Consider the following 22,396-nt stretch of genomic DNA (forward strand, 5'->3'; position numbering starts at 1 on the left):
GGTCTGGCTTTGTTCCCCAGGCTGGAGTACAGTGGTGCGATCATAGCTCACTGCAGCTTCCAACTCCTGGACTCAAGCGATCCTCCTGCCTCAGCCTTCCAAGAAGCTGGAAATACAGGTGTGCACTCCACACCTGGCTTTGTAAATTTACCAACATGTTTAGTTTTTTCAGTGGGGAGGGCCAATCGGGGCATCTGCTGAAAAGTGGTGTTGACCTAGTCTGTCAGGTTGTGGGATGGAGGGGACTCAGGGACCTGGGGTTGGTTCTGTGCCTTCGTCTGACACCTGTGGGGGCTGGGGTCCCGGGGAGCTGGACAGGCAGGGGCAGTGCCTGGCTGGCTCTCTCGCTGGTGCTCTGTGCTGGTTCCCGGGCTCCTTCGTGAGCAGTGGGCCTGCAGCAGTGACAGGACAGGCTGGGGGGCTGCTCCCAGGGCTGTGCAGCCCGAGGCAGGGGGGTGCCCGGGCAGACCTGCGGCCCACCTGTGGGCCAGGCCATGGGCCGTGCGCTGGAGTGCAACCCCCAAGCCACCTAAGAATGTCTTGGGTAGCGACGGGTGGTCCTTGGGCACCAGCCAGTGCCCTGGCCCTGCCGCGTCTGCCTCGGGTCACACAGGTCTGCCTGTACTGACGCAGGCCCCGCAGCTGTGGCAGGTCTGTGCTGCTGGGCATTTGCGTGTCCACCCTGCCTCCCTGAAGGGGGGCACCCTTGGATCCCTGAGGTGAGTGCCAGCCGTGCCCCACTGCCCCTGGCCCACATGCTGGGGTGGGGGAGAGCCCTGAGGCCCTCGAGCTGCTGTGGCTGTGGCCCGTGGCGGGGGGCCTCTGGCAGGGTCCGTTTGCGCAGCCTCTTTGGAAAGGCTGCCTCATTGTGTCCGACTGTCTTTCTCTCTATTTTTGAAAAGAACACGTCTCCCATTGACATCTTGAAGAGCAGTGGACTCTGAAGTTGTTCTCTGAGGATTAAGTTTCCTGTTCCTTTGCCTCGGGGAGGACAAGAGCAGGGTAGCAGGGGCAGCGCGGGCGGCTGATGGCGCACAGGGCCTTGCGCAAGGGCTCAGCCTCCGCTCCCGAGGCCCGGGGCCAGGCGAGATAGGAGAAGGCAAGATCCTCAATTAGATTAATAAAGAATAATTAGGTGTCATAAATCAAGCTATCCTAGGATATTATCATGGGAAAAATATGTAGCTAGAATTAATTAGTTTTCAAATAAAGCGCTTATTTTAATTGCTTGCAATGATGGAGCCCTTAATTGCCGATGCATCATTTTGGCCTGAGCATTTCGGTAGTTGCAACAACGTGACGGGTTTGTTCCCCGCAGTTCTGGGGGAAACAATAGAGGAGAACTTGATTTCATCACCTCAGAATGAGCCTTCTGCTGGCGAGTTTCTGGAAACTCCCGCCAGGCCGCAGGCAGGTGGGAAGTGGGGGCCAGGCTTCGGCTGGCACTGCCTGAGGTCACCGTGCTATCTCTGTGTGTGCATGTGTGTGTGTGTGTGCATGTATGCACATGTGTGAGTGTGTGTATGAGTGTGCGAGTGTATGCCTGTGGGGGTGTCCTTTGTGTGAGTTCCACGCGTGTGCATGTGTTCGCACGTGTGTGTACTCCAGTGCACGTCTGCTGTGTTCGTGCCTGGACTGCTCTTGGGAGCTGTGTGGAGGCGGCCTGGAGCAGTGGCGGGAGGGACCCCCATCCTGGCCCCACTGCGTTCCTGCAGGGTGAGGGGCTTCCCCTGTGTTCGTGGTCTCCTCCTGGGCTGGGGCGCTGTAGCCTTGCGCCCGTCGCTCACCGGCTTCTTACCTGAGGCCCCACACAGCAGGTGGTGGCGCCTGAGGCCCTGCAGGCAGCCTGGCCCTGTCACAGGCTGAGCAAGGACCTCGGGTCCTGGGAGCAGTGTGGGTCACGTCCCTCCACCTCCCCAGGAGGCCGCCCTTGTGTTTGGGAAGGATCAGTTGGCTGTAGGCAAAGGTGAGAGGCTGTTAGGCTGAACCCCCCCCCCACCTCCCAAAAAAAGAAAAGAAAAAAATGGGACTTGGCAGTTTGTGGAGTGCACCCTGGGTTCTCCTTATTCTCTTCGGAACCGCTTGAGAGCGGTGGGGCGGAAGGCAAAGTGGCCGCCTGAGGTCTCTTGACAGGAAGGGCGGACCCTCTGCCCTGGAGTCAGATCCCTGACCCCCCACCCCACGTGTCTGGCCCAGGCGAGGCCCCAGCTGGCCCCTACCCTCCCCGGGCCTTCTATGGCCCGGCCATAGAAACTCCGCGTGAGTCAGAGCCCGCTGGCCTGGGAAGCCCCAGCCGCCTCTGTGGGCTTCACTGAGGCGTTTTGAACCTCTTGCCCCAGTCGAGCTGCTCTTGCCTCTCCCAGCAAGAGAGGGGAGAGGCTGTGGGGTGGACCCAGGAGGGGAGGGCCGGCGCTTGGTGGTGGAGGGCGTGGCGGAATGGGTGCCCTGGACAGCTGCCCCCTTTAGACACCTGCTCCTCTTTGGGGCCCAGGAGGGGAGACTGGATTGTCAGACGCTGCAGGGGCCTGTGGGATCTGGGGGCGGAGGGTGAAGGCAGCAGGGGACAGGACGTCCTGGGGGCCAGTGGGGAGCCGTGTGCCGGGCACTGAGGGCCAGAGTGGCTGAGGGAGGGTTGGGCACTGCTGCGCCCATTCGGGGACAGCACAGGTTGAGCCCAGGGTGGTGCCCTGGTCAGGTACAGAGGTCAACAGGCAGGATGGGGAGAGTATTGGCATGTGGGGGGCGACAGTCCCAGATTCCCAGCAGGAACAGCGGCCAGAAGAGGCCAGCAGTGGGGGAAGGGCTCCGTGCTCCCCCCAGAGCCCGCTGCCGTGCTGGGAATGCTTCCTCTGCAACCACGGCCGCTCAGCCGCGTCTGGGGAGCAGAGGGCTGGGCACAGAGCAGGGGCAGCGTTTTAGACCCCTCCGAGCCCAGGCTGCCTTCTGGGAGGAGGATTATGGGGGGGGTGCCATCACTCACGTGTCGTCCCTCAGTCCCCAGGTGACTGTGCCCTGCCCAGCATGGCCGCCCACCTCCCGCCACCACCGGACCCCCAGTTTGTCCTGCGAGGCGCCCAGTCGCCAGTGCACGCCCTGCATTTCCACAGAGGAGCCCAGGGGTGCCCGCTTCTCTTCTCAGGGTGAGTAGCTGCTGCTCCGGCCGTGGGGGGCCTGGGGTAAAGTCAGAGGTCATGGGCTAGCAAGGAGCCCGGGTTCCTTGGGGGTGCTGGCACAGGGGCAGGGGTGCCCGCCACCTGGGCTCGCTGCACTGTCAGAGCCCACTGTAAATGCCATCCCTGGGGGGTGCGGGGACACAGGCCCTCTCAGTCAGAGGTGCCGGAGCGGACGGAACCTCCCAGCGTGCGCTCCCAGGGGGCTCCCTCTCAGGGCAGCGCTGCCGGTTTGACCCTCAGGTCCTATTCAGAATGGGCGGCTTTTAACAAAAGTGCTACCGGCCGAGACACCCGCATGCCCCAGTGCGGCCTCCAGGCCAGTCCCAGAGCGAGCCGGGCACAGGCCTGCGGTGCCCGCCGCCTGACGCCGCTGCTTGTCTGGAGCAGGTCCCAGGGTGGCCTGGTGCACATCTGGAGCCTGCAGACACGGAGAGCAGTTGCCGCCCTGGATGGCCACGGGGGCCGGTGTGTGACCTGGCTGCAGACGCTGCCCCGAGGGCACCAGCTCCTCAGGTGGGTCCCCAGGTGGGCCAGAGCCAAGCGCGGAGCCCCTGTGGCCCCTCCCCAGGGGTGAGCCGGGGTGACCAGAAGGGGCCAGTGGGGATGTAGCACATGGAGGTGGGTCCCCAGGTGGGCCAGAGCCAAGCGCGGAGCCCCTGTGGCCCCTCCCCAGGGGTGAGCCGGGGTGACCAGAAGGGGCCAGTGGGGACGTAGCACATGGAGGTGCAGCTACAGGGTGAGCAGAGGTGGAAGGGACAAGGGGCTCTGGCACTTCCCATGGCAGAGGCCCCGTGACCCGGGACCCTGGTAGTGTCAAGAGGGCCTGTGGGGCTGGGGAGCCGGCCGGGCGGCCTGAGGACCCTGGGGCAGCCAGCAGGAGCAGGCAGGGGCAGCCCTGGGACTGGCAGGGCCGTGTCTGGCGCTGTCGCTGAGGCCTTTTGGAGGTGTTGGGCCTGGACACCAGGCGGAGGTGGGCCCGGCAGCAGCAGGAAAGGTCAGGTGGCACGAGGCTTCCCTGCTTCCCGGGGCACACAGCACGGGCACGGCCTATGGGAGCAAGTCCTCTGGGGCCGCCTGGTGCCAGAGCAGGTCACTGTCCTCAGCCAGTGACATCTGCCCCTGTGCAGCAATCACCACCAACAGCCCAGGAGTCCACCAAGTCCAAGTGCCACTTCCTGAGCAGCCTCTGCCCCGCACGGGCGTGCTGCTGTCCCCTGGGTTCTGTTGTCCTTCATACTCGGGGTACACACGTACCGCTGCCGGAATTCCAGAAGGACAGTCCTGTTCTCCTGCACTGGACTCTGTGCCCGGGACACTGGAGCACTGTGGAGTCCAGTCCCTGGGGGACGGGGCCTGTCTTGGCCCAGTTCAGTCTGCAGAACAACATTGGTGTGGGCACGGCCCAACTCCTGCAGTGCCCACGGCCTGGAAGATGGCTGGCTGGTGCCGGGGGCGCAGAGCTGTGCCAGAGGGTGGGGCCGCGGGCCTGTGTGTTTCCAGAGCCTCATCAGGCCTGGCCCAATTCCTGGGGCAAAGGACCTCCCTGTGGCTTGAGCTTTCCCTGTCAGAGTAGACACCTTTCCAGAACCCCGCTAGGCCACGTGCAGCGGAGCTGCCATTTGTGAGCATTTCTCCCGAGTTTTCAGCCGAGGTGGAGGCCCTGGGGGGTCCCCTGCTCCTCGAGGGCGCCTCCCTTGCAGAGGGACGGGGGTCGGGGGGCTGCGGCTGTGGAATGCGCAGGTGCGTTTGCGCTGCACTAGAGCCCGCGGCCTCCGAGAGGCCTGCGCTCAGCTGTGTTTGGAAGCCAAGTCTCTCCAAGTGGCCCTTGAAGGGGGCGGTCACTTTCATGTCCTGAGGAGGTAGGGGGACGCCCCGGCCCTGCCCACACACCAAGGCGCACCTGTGCCCTTGACGCCACCCTTGCAGGGTGCTGCTTTAGCCTTTCTAATCGTGAGATGTGACGCGCTTACAGAAGAGGGGACACCGGCGTGCGGAGCCCAGTGAGCGCCTGAGCAACCAGCGCCCGCCCCCAGGCCCTCGAGACCACTGCTGCACCCTCCCCGGAGGGGCGTCCCCTACCCCAGGAGCAGCCCCCATACCTCGCTCTTGCTTCACTGTCTGAATGTGTGTCTCTAAAACACATAGACAGTTTTGTCTGTTTTTCTTAACTTAAAAAGGGTGGAGCCCTAAGCAGCAGCTTCCTCTGTGTCTGACTTCTGCCACCCGACCTTACCTCGGTGCGGTCGCCGAGTTGTCCGCAGCTGCACCTGGCTGCTGTGCTCCGTGTGGTGTGCCACTGGGGCGTGCGCCTGTCACTGGAGGCCCAGTGCCCACGTGGAGCTGTCACGGTCTCCCAGGGCCCGGGCGCACCGTGTCTGCAGGTTGGAGCTGTGCACCCAGAGCTGGGACGCCTGGGCACGGCACGTGTGCACTTCGGACGTGTCGGAGGGCACCGGCCTGCACCCCCAGGGCAGGAGCGCCTCAGCCCTCCCTGCTGCTGCACACAGGCGCTTCTGAGCGTGGCTTCATTTGGGTGTTCTGATCTCTCCGTGGTGGGGCCTGCGTGGCCACTGGGATAAGCCCTCAGGTCTCCTGCCCTCTCTCCACTGGACTGCCTGCCTTTTCCTACGGATGTGTCGGGGTTCTTTCTGTCTTTGAGATACATTTTATGTCATAACTTATTTCTCCAACCTGGTGGTTGCATTTTTCGCTCTTTCAGTGGTACCTTTAACAGACAAAGTTACTCATTTTGATGGAGTCAGGAAAGCCAGGCTCTCCCCTTACAGCAAGAGCTGTTGTGTCTTTTGGGGAGCCCCTGCATCGCAATGGGGGGGCCTCTCACTGTCCGGCAGGATCCTCACTGCCATTGCCTGGAGAGCTGTGTGCGCGGAGCCCACTGTGGGTGTTGCCACGCGGTGCCCGACGGCCCGCCTTCCCTTCCCTCGTTCCCGTGAGTGGGGGCTGGGGCTGGGGCGGCTGCAGAAGCAGTGGGGACACATGGCAGAGGCACCGGCTGGCCGCACCAGTGAATGTCTGGAGGGCAGCGGGAGCCAGTTACCGATGGGGATGAGGAGAAAGCTCCCAGAGGGGCTGGGCTGAGCTGAGGCCCTCAGAGGAGCTGGCGCGTCTCGCGGTCAAATGCGCAAAGATTCGTATAGAGTAGCTCCCTGTGTGGGTGGGGGGTGTGTGCGTGCTGTGTGGATGAACTGTGTGTGGTATGTGTGTATGTGGGGGGGGGCTTTCCACCTATGTGTGATTTATGTGTGTAGTGTGTGTGAACTGTATGTGGTACGTGTGTGTGTTTATGTGGGGGCTTTGCGTGTGTGTGATGTGTATGTGCGTGTGTGTATGTGCCTCCTACTCCATCTGCAGAGAAGGCTGGCAGCAGCAGCAGCTCCCGTGGCCATGAGCGCCGGCACCAGATCGTGGTTTCTGAACATCTCCCTGTGCTGAAAGATCGGATTCCTGGAGACATGGGCCAGAGGTCTTACGAGGTCAGGGTGTTGGTGTGGCGTTAGGAGAGCATCCCCACAACATACCAGACAAAGGGAAGCAGGCGCTTTGCAGGGCACAGAGCTAGGGGCACAGCCTGGACCAGGCACTGAGGGTCGATGCCCCCAGCTGGGCAGGTCACGCTGTGTGCCCTCGGGCGCAGTGGCTGGGGAGGTGTGGTGTCCTCTCCTGGTGTCCCCTCGGGAACGTGGGCCTGGCTCCTGGCCTTGGCGGTGGGGAGGGAAGGAGGGACAGGGTGGGGGTGGGCGGGGGTGGAGCCTGACAGGCCCACAGCCAGTGTGGTGCCCACGAGGCCCCGGGACTGCTGCCGCGGGGGTTGCCCTGGAGGGTCTGCATGTGGGAGGTGCACACGTGTGCTGGGGCTGCGGAGGCCGGGAGGCACCAGGGACAGGAGGTTCAGGGGACTTCCTCCTGCTCGCACAGCTATCCTGTGAGTTCAAAACTGATCCAAATAAAAAGTTCCCCGACAGCTGAGTGAGTGAGCGAGTCCTTGGCTCACTGCCGGGCGCACGTCCCGGGCGCATACCCCAGGTTGGGTATGGGGACACCCTCCCACTGCCTCTCCCTGGCTGCCCGCTGAGCCTGCTCCAGCGGAGCCTCCCAGGGGCCTCGCGATCGTCGTCCTCCACACGTCACGCTCTCAGCGTCAGCTTGGGAAGTTCTCCCGAAACCGAGTAGAGATTGGGCTGGGATTGGGTTGCCCAGACGAGCCTGGGGGGAGCGGCGCCCGTGCGGCGCGGCAGAGGGTCGCTGCGCCTCTCCACCGCTGTCCCTTCTGCTCCAGGACCCACCAGGCTGTCCTGTCTCCTTAGGCCCTGTGGTCTGTGATCTTTTCTCTCCTCCTCGTTTTCCTTGGCATTCTCAGAGAGTACTGCCCAGATGTTTTATAGAACACCTGAGTCTCAGGTAGCGTTTGTGTGACGCTTTCTCAGGGTGAGATGGGAGTGGCGGGTGTTGGCAGGAACCCACGGAGGCATGTGCCCTCCTCACCCTGCCGTGCCGGGGTCTGGGATGTCCATGTGGCCCATGGCCGGTGAGGTCATCGCTGGTCACTCGGGCTGGGGGTGTCTGCTGGGCCCCATCCAAGGTGCTGCCTTTTCTTCCTGCTTCCTTAGAAGCGAGTCACCAGGTCCAGCGCACTCTCGAGGGGAGGAGGGTCCGAGAAGGTGTGGGCCTGTGGTAAAGCCACCGCAGGAATTAATAAATATCTGGGGGGAGAAACTTTGAGGCTATGCAAATACCCTGTTTCTCCTTAAAGTTTCACCTGCCGCTGTCGGCATCTGCCTGTGGGTTCTGCCTGCAGCAGCTGTCGCCGGCTGTTGTCTCCCTCCTTCCTCCTCGCGGTGGTAGACTCTGCTTTAACAGGAATTAAGGAACCTGTGGGGAGTTTGCTGCTGCTTCCCAGTTTATTTATGCATTCACCCATCAGAGCGGCAGGAGATGCACTTCATTCTTTGGGTTAAAATCTATTACTACTGTGACTTTTTTTTTTTTATCATTCGGATTGTTCCAGCTTTGGAGCCTGTGTCCTTCTGACATGCCTGTCCTTTATTTGATGTCTTAAGTATTTCCTTAGTTTCTGGCACTGCAAGATGCTTGAAATTCATGCTGTGTTCTTCCTGCCCCAGCCCTGGCATCGGCCACTCCTCAGCACCCGGGCTCCCGACGGTGAGAATGGGCGCCAGGTGCGCTGGCCGCTTCTGGGTGCTGCAGCGGGGGACGCTGGCGGCCCTGGGGTGCTGACCCAGGCTCGCACGCCGCGCTCACCCCTGCGTCCGTCTGTGCACTGATCTGGCCGCACACACCGTCACCCGGGCTCCGCAGGTCCTCCTCGCCTCTGTGCTTGTCTGACGGCCCCGTGGGGGAGGTCCCGCCCTGAGAGCCACCTCCGATGTAGTCACCCGTCAGAATTGCGGGCCTGCACCCCTGTGAGAAGCAAATTCACTAACTAGAGCCCGCGTCCCTGCAAGATGGTCTCGGTCTTTAACCGCACGGCGTCCGGTCAGAACGCACGCTCCCCTCAGGGTGCCCTCCCTGTTCCCACCCGCACCGCGCCCTCCCGTCTGGGCCTGTCCCCGCTCAGTCCTTCCTGGACTCCCGATGTCCTGCTTGTTCGTTGTTTTTGGCGTACCTATAGTGAGTTGCCCTCAGTGGTGTGCAGCTCTGTGGGTTTGGCACCCGCCACGCCTGGGCCACGCTGGGCAGCCTGTTGCCCCGTGGTGCCTGTGTGGGCATCCCCTAGCATGCCTGTCCCCGCCGCCTGCCTTCTAGAACGGTCACACCACGGTAGCCTTTCAGATCTGGCTGCTTCTGCTTAGCAGGAGCCCCTCAGAGTCCTCCAGGCTGTTGCACGTGTCCACAGTTGGCCCTTCCAGTGCCGAGTGCTGCCCCACGGTGGGCACGCTCCAGCCTCCTGTGGAGGGATGGCTGGTGGTTTCTGGTGCGGGCGGTCGTGGACAGAGCTGCTGTACACGTTCTTGTGCAGGTGCTTGTGTGAACGTGGGGTAAAATTCATTTGGGAAAGTACCTGCGAGTGGGATCGCTGGGTCCTCAAACTAGATTCGCAGAGGGAGGAGGGCGTGTGCTTTGGTGGCACGGGTGGCAGCAGAGGGCTGTGGAGGCGGGACATGGGACACTTGCCACAGAGCACCTGCAGCCACAGTTGGTCATGTGTCCTGGCATCGGGCACCTTGGATGCCAACTCACATGTAAGTGCTGGAGCAGAGAAGCCCTTGCTCGGCTGAGGCTGTTGACCCGCTGGGAGCCACTCTCTGGAAACGGGGCCTTGCCTACCTTCAGCCTCGGGGGCCAGGGTTTGTCCAGGTGGGGCATGTGACAAGCTCACGGGGGGAGGCTTAGGACTGTCTCCTCTTGGTTTGGAAGTCAGGGCCGGGACCTGAAGCTGTGCCTGTGGGACCTGGCGGAGGGCAGGAATGCCGTCGTGGACTCCGTGCGCCTGGAGAGTGTGGGCTTCTGCAGGAGCGCCATCCTGGCCGGCGGGCAGCCACGCTGGACGCTTGCCATGCCAGGGAAGGGCAGCGACGAGGTGAGAACCAGGCTCCTTGTTCTCTTAAACAGCTGTCCTTGTCCCTGCAGCTGGTTAGGAGGTGCCTGTGCCCGCCTGCTGGACCCCGGGGAGCCGCCCAGGGCAGCTCTGCAGCTCCAGCAGCTGGGCCTTGGCCTGGCACCTGGGGGGTGGCCCTGGCGGTGAGCTGTCCTCAGGGGCAGCGTGAGAGGGAGGGGCCGGGCACCCAGAACGGCTCTGCCTGTGGAGGAGGGGTGTGGCATGACCAGGTGTGGAGGCCTGAGGCCAGCAGGAGCAGCTGGGGGCAGGGACTGCTCAGGTCTTCAGGGGCCTTGGACTTCGGTGGGAGGAGGTGGTGAAAGAGTCGAGGCCCGGCGGGGTGGGGGGCGGCTGAGCCTGGGCAGCAGGGACAGTGGAGTGTCAGGGCACAGAACCGGGCACTATGGTAGGACTGGGATGCAAGCTGGGGGTTGGCACAAAGGTGGTGACTGCTGTCCCCAGGGGATGGGTGCACAGGGGATGGGCTCCAGGAGGGGTGACCAGGGAGGCCACCATTGGTATAGGTCAGTCAGAGTGACCGAAGGGGTTAGTGATGTGGGGCTGGCCAGGCTGACAGCAGCTTCCATGCCCTGGGGGCAGATGAGGCAGGTCCGGGGGCCCAGGATGGGCCGGGCTGGGGCAGGGGCATCACAGAGGAGGTGGGCGTGGTTGAAGGGAAAGCAGAGCAGCCGAGAGTGGCGCCTGGACGTCCCGGGAGTGCGGCAGTGGCCCGAGGCGGGGTGTGGGAGGGTGGGTGTGGAGCGGGTGCGCACATGAGGGTGGGTTGGGGCCTCCCGCCCTTGCTCCTGGTCCTCCCTGGCCCACGCCCCGTGAGCCCTCACCGGGCTTGGCCCCCGCCCAAGAAGAGTCATTCTGTCTTCAGGCAGATCCAGTTTATAAATAATGAGACAGCAACAGGAATTTATTTGTTCTTGATTGTGTTTAAATCACCAATTAGGAGCTGCGTACGGTTGTCTTGCCAATTTTCCCAACGCTTTTACAAGTTTTACTAATGTGAGAAAGAGGGGTGTGCTGGGCCCCAAACAGTGGGCAGGCAGCCAGCTCCTGCCGGCCGGACCCGGACCCTCGGGTCTGCCCTGACCTGTGTCCCCCACGCGCCTGCCTCCGCCACCCGTGGGCCCCGGTCGGTCCCTCTGCTGGAGGCTGTTCCACCTGGCCCTCCCCGAGGGGCAGGCTCTGTGTTTTCCTGGAGCTGCCAGTCTGGGACCTCGCACGTCCAAGTTCCCACCTGGAATCTGCCTGGACGAGGCCCTGGAGAAGCATCGCTGGCCTGTGCCCAGACAGCGCTCGGGGCTTGCTCGGCCGTCTGGGTGGCCACCAAAGCCCAACGTTTTCCCTTCTGGAAACAAAAGCTGCCGTGGAGTGCCAGGTGGGCGTCATCGGAGTCTGCAGGAGGCGCAGGCACAGGTGGGGGCAGGGAGGCCCCGGCTGGTGGCCGAGCCAGGAGGACACTGGGCCTGCCCTGGCGCTGGGTCCAGGCGCCCTGCTGCCTGCGCGCAGGATGTGGCTGCAGCTGCCGCCACCCATTTGCCCCCGGCAGTGCCCGGCACGGGGCCTTGGGCTGCCTGGGCTTTGCCCTCCCCCTGCCCCCGCCTTTTGCCCTGTCCACACGGGCCTGCCCGAGTCCCCTGCCCTGAGCCCCCTCCCTGCCCCCGGAGGGTCTCCCAGAAGGAGAAACGCTGTGCTGGAGCCGACGTTGTCGCGCAGAGAGCAGAGAAGGGCTCAGCCTGCCTCTGGCTTCCCCTGGGTTCTCCCTGTTCCTCTGGGCCAGGCTAAGTTGGTTTCCCCATGTTCTTGTTCCTGTATTTCTTTCTGTTTTGCTAGAGCTTGCCCTGGAGCGGTTTTTTCATAAGGAAGCCTCTTGTCCAAAAAGACCTCTCTTTTGTCCTCCTATTTGCCATCTTGGCTGCCTTTAATTCTGGCTTGACCAGCCTCTCCCAGAGCTGCAGGCCCGTCTCACACCATGAGCGTCCGTGGGGTCCCAGCAGCTCCTTTTCCTGGAGCCTCATCCTCCACGACTGCAGGAGCCTCTCCTGGTACTCGAGCTCTCTCTGTTCCCTTCCTTGTGTCGCTGTCTGCCTCCCAGAGCGCCTTCCTTCGGGCAGTCGGCTTACCCCGAGGCCCCTGGTTTCTGGGCTTGGGCATGAGCCTCTGTACGTGTGCAGATGTGTAAGTGCACGTGTGTGCATGTGTGTGTGGGTGGGACATGGAGCTGTGTGCCGGCCCTGTGCTGAGCGGGGCTGGAAACCCCACTGTCCCTAGGGCTGAGCTGCTGTGCTGGCCCCTGCTGGGAGCGTGGTGAGCCCAGCCCGCCTGTCAGCTGGGTGCATCAACAGGACTCTGCGGCTGGCTGGGAGGACCCAGCTACGCACCGGCTCTCCGCCCTGCCCGGAGGCTGCCCTCGGCACAGCCCCAGCACACAGGGGCAGACCTGGAATTCAGACGTGGGGCCTGGGCCGGTTGTGTGTGGGTTGGTGAAGGCAGCCAGGTTCTCTCCGATAGGGGCCCCTCAGACACCGCCCCCCAGCCTAGCCCCAGAGAACAGGGTGGGACTCGAGCAGCCAGTGTGAGTTCTGGCCACGCGACGCCCCAAGCCCTTGGACCTCAGACTGCTCCTGTGCAGACCGGGGTATGCCATGTGGTGTCCTCCTGCCCAGGGTGGCTGCACATCGATGTTACGGCCACATTATGATACAGAGCCGCTCTCACTGGTACCCAGGGAAGCTCAGAGGTGGACGAGCCTCCCAGCTTGCAGAACAGGGGCGGAGGGCACGCGGGACCCGGTTCCAGCAGGTCCACTGGGCAGCACGGACAAGGCAGGGAGCACCCTGCCAGCCTGCGCTGCAGCACGTCAGGTGGGCGCTCCACTGGAGGGGTGTCCTGTCCCTACCAGGTGGATGAGGGAGCCCAGGTGCTCAGGGACAAGGGACAGCTGGGGCCCAATTCTGGGCTGCGGCACTTTGGTGCCCAAGCCTGCTCCTCACAGCCTTGGCCATCCCTGGGGCCGGTGCTGGGCAGAGCCCGGCCTGCCGTCAGCACATGGGCCCACGGGGTCCAGGTGCGGGGCTGGTTTCTCAACGGCCGGTGGGTGCCCAGGTGTGCCTGTGGGAGTCTCTGTACCAGGAACACGCCTGAGGTTGTTCACGGTGTCTGGTGTCAGACCCACACCAGGCAAGAGGAGCAAGGAGAGAGGAGCGGCTGAGTGGAGTCGGGGGCGAGGGAGCCGGGCTTCCTGCTCAGCCCAGACGGGGAAGTGGGAGAGGCCGAGGCGGCTGCCGGGCGGTGACGTGCTGTCACCTGGGAACGCTGTGAGCAGCTTGTAAGGGCCTGGCAGCCCCCGGCCCACGAGCAGCCTACCGGGGAACCTCGGCTCCCGGGTCCTCACGGGAGGGGAGCAGACAGAAACTCACGGCAGCCTGGCTAATCGCCTTAAAAGTCTCTTGTTTGTATAGCACAGACTCAACTTGGCGTCGGCCCAAATCAGCTTGTTTTCTTGCTGTCAGGTTCAGATCCTGGAGATGCCGTCCAAGACGTCAGTGTGCACCCTGAAGCCGGAGGCAGATGCCAAGCCGGGCATGCCCATGTGCCTGGGGCTGTGGCAGGTAAGGCCGAGCGCGCGCCAGCCACGCCCTGCCAGCCACGCCCGCTGGCCTGAATCATGTCCCATTCAGATCTGATTTATTGCCATGCCAGTCAGGCAACACCCCCTGTGGGGAACATGTGCAGCCGCCTCCTGCAGCCTCAGTGTCCCCGCTGGCCCTCTGCCTCCCGTTGCTGCCACTGCGAGGGGTCCTGGCATCGCCCCAGGTGGCAGCAGCGGGTGCACACCCTTCACGGGCCCCACAGGCTCGCCCTCCTGCGGGTGGCGGTGAGGAGGGGATGGTGGGGTTGGTGGGTTCGGCAGCCCCACCAGGGCCGTGTACCCTTCCACTCAGCGCGGTGGTCCGTTGGCACTGCAGAGGCAGGAGGGGCGTGCTGACCAGCCGCGGCAGCCTGTGCAGCCCCTCCTTGCTTGGGGTTAGTTTTTGTTACTTCTTTGCCTCCTAGAGGCAGGCGTGGGTTTAACACAGTGCCAGTGCCTCGCCCCGTGGCCATGCTCAGAATTTCTGAGCCACAGCCATTTCCTTCTTTCTTGACTGTTCTTTCTGTTTGGAGGGGTCGGGAGGCGTCCCCTGGGGATATAGTAGAAGCCTGGGCCACGCTGGGGGCTGCAGGCGTGGGAGGAATCCTCTTGGGCCCACCACGTCCACCGGTGACCCCAGCCCTCCTCGGGCCACACCTTCCCGCCCAGCCGCCCCCAGTCAGCACCATCTGAGAGCGCTCGCCCCCCTCCCCGGGCTGCAGAGCAAATGGCCTGGTGCCACTCGTCTCTCCTAAGGAGTTGCCAGCAGCCTCAGCCACATTGTCACAGCTGCAGGAGCCGTGGTGGGCGGGGTGCCGGGGAGGGCCTGCTCTGGAGCACTTGGCAATCCTGGCACGTTCCTGTCCCTTCGCTGGCCCTGATGAGGAGGAAGCGGTGCCTGCCTCCTGCCTCCTGCCTCTCTGAGCTCTTCACAAGAGTCAGTCCAGATGCGCCCATGCGGTTTGGAGGTGTCGGTGCCCTTGCATGGGCACCCCCAGAGACCCTGCCCTCGGCGTTTTTTTCTCTTCACGTGGCCAGGAAGATCGCCACCCTTTCCTGCTGTCAGCTTCCCTGCAGTTTCTTGACTCAGGACGTTGGCATTTGGGGTCCCCAGTAGGTGGATCCCGTGGGGTTGCTGCTGCAGCTGCACAGCCTCTGGGAGGGACACCCACGGGGGTGGGGCACTTCCAAGAGACTTACCTGAAATGGCAACACTCTTGGCACCGGCAGGCTTGGGCCTCGGGGACGGGGCAGAGCCTGGGACACTGCCTCCGTGTGTCCAGACCAGGCTCCTCCGAGGGCTGGGAGGACAGACACCCCCAGGCCGCAGCGTCACAAGCGGCGGCCGAGGGCCCCCGTCTTGGGGCGGGGTAGCCGAGGCTGCACCCGCTCCCGTCGGCTCCTGGAAAACATGGGTCGTTGCACAATCATGTAGAATTCCAGCAGAAAAATGTGTAGAACGGGGTGTACCAACTTGTTAAGGTAATTAATATCGCTGACAGAGGACAAACCGCGTTTGTGTGGGTGACACAGACCCGGTGCGGACTGTGCCACCAAGGCAGCCTGCGTCAACTGGGAATGTGCCTTTCTCATCCCCGAGCCTGACGGTCCAGGTCAAGACTTACTAATCTAAGTGTGGCAAAGTGGACCGGCTAGGTTTTTTTTTAAACACTCAAATATACTCTTATTTTTCTCCTCAAAGTGGCGACTCGTGCCGCAGGAGTGATGGTAGACGGTCAGGAGCTACGGCAGGCCTGAGGCACAGTCCTTGGCTTAGGGCCCCTCCAGCCGGTCCCTGCTGTGTCCTCTGGGGCTGCTTGCTGAGGGACAAGAGGGGACGCGAGTGAGGCCTGGCCTCCAAGTGTCAGCTGAGTGTGGGGCTGGAGGAGAGACGAGAGCAGGGTGGTATCAGATCCTCTGAGGGGGCCGGGCAGCACCAATGGTGTGGGCACCAAAGGCCCGGCCCGAACACTGTCTGCCCACCGCGGCTGTCCCTGGGAGGCACAGGAACCCGGAGCACAGCAGACAATGAGGTGGTGGCAGGGCCAGCAACCATGGGGTGACCCCTCCAGGTCTGGCCGGCCCTGCTCCAGCCACCCCGTGGCAAAAATGGCAGGTGGTCGTTAGCTGTGGACCCAGAACTCCGGGGCTGCAGCTTCACACTGACGTCGGTCTACAGAGACTGGTCAGAGCCCCGGGCCGGAGCTGTTGCAGCTCAGGAGCCAGGAGGAGTGTGCCCCAGGGAGAGAGGACAGGGTAGGCTTGTCCAGAGGCGATGAAGACTGGGGACAGGTTCTGCCACAGAGCCCTGCCCGAGAGGGGCACATCCAAGTGGGCCCCAGGCGAGTTCTTGGAAGCCGGACTTGGGGGTGGGTCTAGCAGCCGGCCACATCGCCCTGGTGGCAGGGGCTGGCCTGTGTTCCTGAATGGGGTTCAGTACGTTCCGGGCTGCTCTTGCCCGGCCCTGACTCTGCTCTGGGGCCAAACACGCTGCCCTGGGGCACGGATGCCTGCAAGGAGCTCCAGGCAGGGGTGTGGCACTTCCTAGAGTCCCCCGAGTCCACGTCTCTGGGAACGTGGTATATGGTTTTGCACGCGTCACGTCCAAGCAGGTGACCTGACCAGTGCCAGCGTGGGGCTCTCCCTGTGATGACATCACAGGAGAGAGCAGCAGAGCAGCCAGCAGATTGCAGGGCGGAGGCGGGCGCACCTCGGCCCTGCACACTCGGGGACCTGGGGCAGCGCTGCCTCTGGGCAGGGACAACACCTGAGACGAGGCACCCAGGAGACACAGGGCCCACTCCCGGGAGCTGCTCTTCTGTGTTGTTTGTGTGAACCCGTACTGTGGTCAGAGCACGATGGTGTGACAAGCCATCTACGCGGGGGAGGACATGTGCCTCTGGGCCAGCCCTGGCTCGGGGGGTTCACATGCCCATGTGCAGGCCTCGGTGACCGTGTCCTGCCTGCCCCTGCCCCGGCCGGCCCTTCTGGACCAGCGTGGCCTGCCTCAGGCTCCAGCCTGGCTGCCCGGCTCCCGCCACCAACCTGCTGACGCACTGGGCGCCCCAGCCCTTGGGCTGCTTGGGGACATGGTGTTGGCTTGTTGGTCACCCACCCTGGAGCCCCTGGCCAGCCCTCATCTCCTTGCTTAGGCTTGCGAGATTTCTCCGGGGGTGCCACTCTCAGAGCCTGGTGGCTGCGTCCCCAGGGTGACACGGAATCCTGCTGTGCTCTCCTCCTGCAGTCGCTGCAGAGGCTTAACAAACGAGGCGTCTGCCCAGGGCTCGCAGCCCTCTGACCCGTGCCCTCATTCATCACGATAGCTTGGGCCGCGAGCTCGGACGCGGGCAGCTCACACCAGCCTTGTGGGGGGCGGGGGGCACTTCTGTAGCCACGTTGACAAGGCACAGGAAGTTCATCTTTCATTGAGATGGAGCTCACGGTTTCTCCTGGCTGGTGGCTCCAGACCAGGAGGGTGGCCATGCATCTCAGGCCAAGGCAAGGAGGCAGGAGGGTGGGTCCCTGAGCACGAGGGAGGTGGTGAGGGCTCAGCTATACCTGTGCGCACGGCAGGTGCCCAGCAGTGCCCCTGTGGGCAGGACCCAGTGCGGGCACATGCCGGGTCTCGGGGCTGGTAGGCAGTGGCGCCGTGGGGGTTGCTCCGGGGCTCTGTGCCCTCCAACCCCATGTCCCTCAGGGTGTTCCAGCAGCAGCCGTGCTGGCCCCACACCTGTGGTGTCCACCGTACAGGGGCTGTGCAGGGCCCCTGGACTAGCACGGCCACCTGGAGGATTCAGGAAGCAGCCCCTAGCCCCGCAGGAGGGACAGCGTCTTGAGAGCCCCTTTCCCCCCAAAACTGACCGAGTCTGAGCCTTCTGGGAGCTGACTGCTCTGCCGTCCCTGCAGGCCAACTCCAGCCCCCGCCCACTCCTCCTGGCCGGCTACGAGGACGGATCGGTGGTCCTGTGGGACGTCTTGGAGCGGAAGATGTGCAGCCGCGTCGCCTGCCACGAGGAGCCGGTCATGGGCCTTGACTTCGACCCCCAGAAGGCCCGGGGCGTCTCGGGCTCCGCGGGGAAGGCGCTGGCTGTCTGGAGCCTGGACGGGCGGCAGGCCCTGCAGGTCAGCGCGCCGGGCCCCGGCCTCATTTATCCTGCTCTGCACCAACAGTCTGATGGGCTGGAACAATATTTAGGCATGAAGGAGGAGTTGTTGCAGATCCCCGGCTAATCAATCACTCAGAGGCGGTGCGGGCGGCCTGTCCCGCGGCGCAGGAAGAAGGGGCGTGGGCGTCAGCGCCGTTCACATGGTTTGGGTTTCTCCCAGGCCTCGGGTTAGCGGCAGTCACGTCTTGTCCATCCAGAGAAAGGCACGTAGAGTCCAGGAGTGCTCAGGCTCCTTTGTGAAAATTCAGAGGAATTTGGTCAGTAAGGAACTGATTAATCAAAAAAAAAAAACAGCCCAGTGCGGAAAACTCCACAGAGCTCCAGCCCCCATGGTGGTCTGCGAGCTGGCCTGAGGGGGGGTTTTGCTCCTGGGCCGCAGGAAAGCCTGCAGGACGGGCGCGAGGCCTCAGGCCCAGGGCGGACTGATGCCTGTGGCCTCTGCTGGTGTCTCAAGGGCACATGGTGTCCAGGCCCAGGCCTCTGGCCCCCTGTGCCTAGCACAGGACAGCAGGGAGTGGGTGGGGGCTGATGAGTATCGGGGAGCTGTCTCTGGTGCAGCTGTGGGGGGCTGCAGGCCACAGGAAATGAGGTGCTGGGTGTGTCCTGGGTGCAGCCTGGCTTCCAGGTGTGGGCAAGGGTCCCCCATTCGCAGAAGCCGGGAAGACAGGCTTGCCCACGGCAGTGAGTGGGACTGCAGACAGGTCTCGTGGGTGGGGCCTCGTGGGAGCTGCGTGCCCCTCGGGGTGGCCGCAGAAGCAGCAGCAGGCCCAGCTCCTGGCCTGGCCCGGGCTCAGGCCCGGGGCACCACGATGCGCCTGCCCTTGGGGGGCTGTGTGATCCAGGCTCTGCCTACTCGACAGGAGGCCAAAGGGAGGCCATCGCTCAGACCCCCCAGGTGGGGATGGGGCTCCCCTTCAGCCCATCAAGTGGACACCACCAGAGTCCCCAGGTCATGTGGTGGGCAGGGAGGGATGGTCCCCAGTGCCTGTGGGGTCCCCAAGCCTGTGCCAGGTGTGGCAGACTTGCAGTCATTGGGGCTGGTCCCCCAGAAGCCCTGCTGTGAGTTGAAAGGACGATGGTCATTTTGAGAAACTCGGGCTGAGCTGCTCTGGGTGCTGGGTCTTCGTGTCCTTAGCTGCTGTCCCAGTCGGTGCTGACCCCCCAGGGGGGCGTGGGGGGGTCTCCCTCATAGCCCCTCTCTCCCACCGCCAAGCCTGCTGGGGACCCCCACAGTGCTGTCCCCTGGGGGTCCAGTGCCATTCTGCTGTGGCATGGCCTTCACCAGCCTGAGTTTGCAGAGGGCTGAAGACCCTTCCCTGAGAGCCCCCACCCCACTGCACACCCAGGACCCCAGGAAGGAGCCTCCCGCCATCCTGACCCAGGCCTGCCTGGCCCCTCCCGGCATGTTTGGGAAACAGCTGCTGGAACTGAAGCTGCGATTTATAGGCATGTTCTCCAGAGACGACCTTACTGTACTGACAAAGTTAAAAGCTAAAGCTCAGGGACCAGGAACGCAGTGTGGAGTGGCAAGCGCGAGGGTGGGTTCCGGGCAGGCCTCTGCCCACAGCGAGCATGGAGGGAGGGGTCCTGGGAGGGCGGAGCCAGCCCTCTGTGCCCTGCCCAACATCACACCCACCCTCAACTCAGAGGCCCCGAGAGTTCAGGTTCTGTGAGCTCCACGCCTGGCCGGGAATCCCAGGGCCCTTGGCGGAGGCCAGCCGTCTGAGGGGGCCCTTGCTGCCCCGGAGCAGGTGAGGTGGCCTCGAGGCGCCTGGCACCCACAGGTGTCCTCGCCCAGCCCCAGCACCGCAGCGCCTGGCCTGAGAGCCACGTGGGCGCAGCTGTGCCTCCCTTGTGTCCTCCCACCGCAGCCTCTAATGAGCCGAAATCAGTCTCTCCCAGGCGGGCGCTGGGAGCAGGGGCGCGGATGAGGCTGCTGCGGCAGAGCGTGGGTAATCGGAACCAGATGGTGGCTGCGCGGCGCTGCGCATTCCTGGCACCTGAGGTCATGCGCTAGGAGAGCCCCTGGTGGCCAGAGATCCTTCCCGGAAGGTCCTGGTCCAGGCCAGGGCTTGGCCAGGGGGTGCAGTGGTGACGAGGGGGCAGCCCACGTCAGGACACTGCCCAGGGGCACTTGGGGGCACCTGGTGACACCGGAGCCACTCTGCCTTCCCGAGGTGGCTTTCCCAAGAGCCATCTGCGCTGGGGCCTGGGCTGCCGTGGGATGCAGGTGGTGCACAGCCCCGCTCCCTCCCTCCCGCACTGGGGCAGGGCCCGCAGGCCTTGAAGCAGGGGCTGATTTACAGCCCGCAGTATTTTTAGGCCTTTAAGTAATCGTGAGGCCCCCCCAGCCCGGGCAGCCTGGCCTGGGAAGCGGACCAGCCAAGGCGTCCTGTGCCGCGCCCACTCGGGCGTCCCCAGCGGGGCTGCCATCTGCGCAGCAGCAGGGCCCGCGCCTGGAGTTCCAGTGAGGGAGACGGGCTGTGCAGGGCGCTGGGCGCAGTCCCACCCGCCACCACGCCAGCAACAGAGCAGCGGGGGCAGGACAGGTCCTCTTCCGCAGGAGCTTGGGCCCAGACAGGCCGTGGTCTTCCTCCAGGAGACCCCCCCAGGCTTCCCCTGCACCCTCTCTTCCCAGAGGGCACCTGGTCCTTGTGCCAGGTGTCTCTGCCTGAGTGACGTCATCTGTTCCCAAGAGCAGCCGAGGTGGGTAGGGGTCCCTCCCGTCCCCACTGGCGGTGGTGCCCGGCAAGCCCAGCCCCTGGGTGGGAGCCAGGCGTCCCAGCCCCTTGCACAGGGAGGCGCTGGCATGCGGGGCTCTGCCTGCGCCCTGCTTCTGCTTGTGGTGACAGGGTCGGGGTCGCTATGGAAACTCCCGCTTATCTCAGGCTCCAGGTGTTTGGCATCGGGGTCAAAGCAGCTCTTTCCTCCCGGGGAAGTGGGCACTGTTGGCACGTCCCTAGAAGGAGGGAATACAAAGCAGTGACCCTGAGGCGGGGCTGGGTGTTCCAGGGAGGCCCACTGCTCTGCCCCTGGGTCCCCTCTCTGCCACTGACTCAGGGCAAAGGTCACAGGAGAGAGAAGGGTAAGGACGATGGTGATGGTGTGCAGTCACCTCCTGTCCACTTCCAGCTGCCAGCCCCTCCCCAGCCACAGTGTCCTGGCCCTGCGAGTGGGAGGGGCCCCTGGGTCTGCAGGCGGTGCACCCCACACGCAGCTACCCATGCACCCCGGCACCCACCCCTTGGCCCTGCCCAGTGCCTGCCAGTCTCGGTGGCCACTCGGCTAGGCTGCGGGGACCAGGGTGGGGGGTGGGCAGCGCGGAGGGGGCGCTGGGCGCTGTGCACAGTGAGGACCTGCCTGGGCTCCTGGTCACAAGAGTTGACAGCTCCCGTGCAGCTGCTCCTGTGTGCACCGGCAGGACGCACACAGAGACCCCCAGGGCCAGGGTCTGCCAGGTGAGGGCAGTAGAAGGCGGGCAGAACGTCTGTGACACGCAGACGTCACTGGTTGCAGAGGACAGTAGCGGAGGGAGATGGCGTGGAGGTGGTCAGGGCTGGCAGGCTGCGGGCGTTGGCGGGCCTGTGGGCTGATGGGCCCCACGCCCTGGGGAGGCCCCTGGAAGCACAGGTCGGGCTGGCAGGGGGCTTGGCCACGAGGGGCGGGCTGGCTGGCAGGATGTGCTGACCTCGCAGGTCACCAGGAGCCCAGGGCGGCCTGCTGGGGCAGTGGCTGCAGGTGGTCTGGTAGATTGTCCTCATCGGGTGAGGCTCCTTCTGCCCTCCGGGGAAGGAACCTGGGTCATGAACCGCACTGGGCTCACCAAGTGCTTTCACTGTATCTCTCAGACTCACATGCCTTTTCTGCTCGAATCTGTTACTTTAGGGAATTGCATTATCAGAATTTTTTTTTAACATTAAAACAACCAAACAGTCCTAAAATAACCTACCACATAACGTGTCCTCTTGTGCCCTGCTGGGCTCTGTCAGATTGTTCGGGGCCGCGGGCTGTCCTGCGCTTGCGTCCTGCCGTCTGACAGCGCGTGTCCCCCCGGCTCCCCCATCAGCGGGCACTGTGGGCGGGGCCTGTGCTGCTGCGGGCCAGGTATTTCCTCTGTGGGGAAGGTTCAGTTTTCTTTGTGGACAAATTTCCTGATTTGGAGGGAAGTTGCATTTTTACAGGAATTTGTCTATAGGCATAAAAATCTTTAAGGTATTTTCCCATGACCCTGTTCTTAGTCTTGTTCTAGCTGTTCGTTGTGACTGTTTGGGTTCTGCCATGTGCGCGGCGCTGTCCCTGTCTGTTCCTTGTCAGTCTCATCTTTGGTGATCCGTGGAAGTCCTTGTTTTCGGTTTCCTCGTTTCTGTTCTTACGTTGGCCTGCGTGCTCTGGGTTCGCTGTGTTGCTCTGACATGAGTCGGAGCTGCAGCCCACCGGCTCTCAGCCCTCCTTCGCCTGCCCAGCGTGGGGGCCTGAGTGTGTCCACGGGGACCCTCTGGCCAGGCCCCCTGATGCCAGAGGTCATCGTCTTTGTCACCCCTCACTTCTAGGTGGACCCTGTCTTCATCTGTTCTCTGGCGCTGGGCTGATGTTCGTACGGTTCCAAATGTTTGATTTTCTCCCCGAGTTATTTTTTAGTTTTCACTTTCTGACTTAATTACATGTGGTCCGAGAACAAGGTCTGAATGATATCAGTGCTTTGAAACGCGGGGGGCCCGTCCAGGTTCCAGCAGTGCTGCACATGTGCCTGGAAAGGCAGGGCCGCTCCTCACAGACACGCCGCCGCGCACGAGAGCACGGAGCTGCGGTCGGCCAGCTGTGCCCAAGACGGGGTCCC

At 63.5% G+C, this 22,396-nt stretch overlaps 1 protein-coding gene across 1 annotated transcript in view; it reads left to right on the top strand.

The window, feature by feature from the left end:
- The window catches only part of GNB1L (G protein subunit beta 1 like), a 54,709-nt gene that overhangs the window by 25,877 nt on the left and 6,436 nt on the right, over positions 1–22,396 (top strand). Inside the window, exons 3-7 of the mRNA XM_045535174.1 lie at positions 2,995–3,140; positions 3,561–3,686; positions 9,570–9,732; positions 13,275–13,373; positions 17,300–17,515. Coding sequence (XP_045391130.1) covers positions 3,022–3,140; positions 3,561–3,686; positions 9,570–9,732; positions 13,275–13,373; positions 17,300–17,515 — 723 coding nt within the window. The 5' untranslated portion in view covers positions 2,995–3,021. The remainder of the gene's footprint in view (positions 1–2,994; positions 3,141–3,560; positions 3,687–9,569; positions 9,733–13,274; positions 13,374–17,299; positions 17,516–22,396) is intronic.

The sequence above is a fragment of the Lemur catta genome, chromosome 21 (assembly GCF_020740605.2).
Source record: "Lemur catta isolate mLemCat1 chromosome 21, mLemCat1.pri, whole genome shotgun sequence".
In the NCBI taxonomy this organism is placed as follows: Eukaryota; Metazoa; Chordata; class Mammalia; order Primates; family Lemuridae; genus Lemur; species Lemur catta.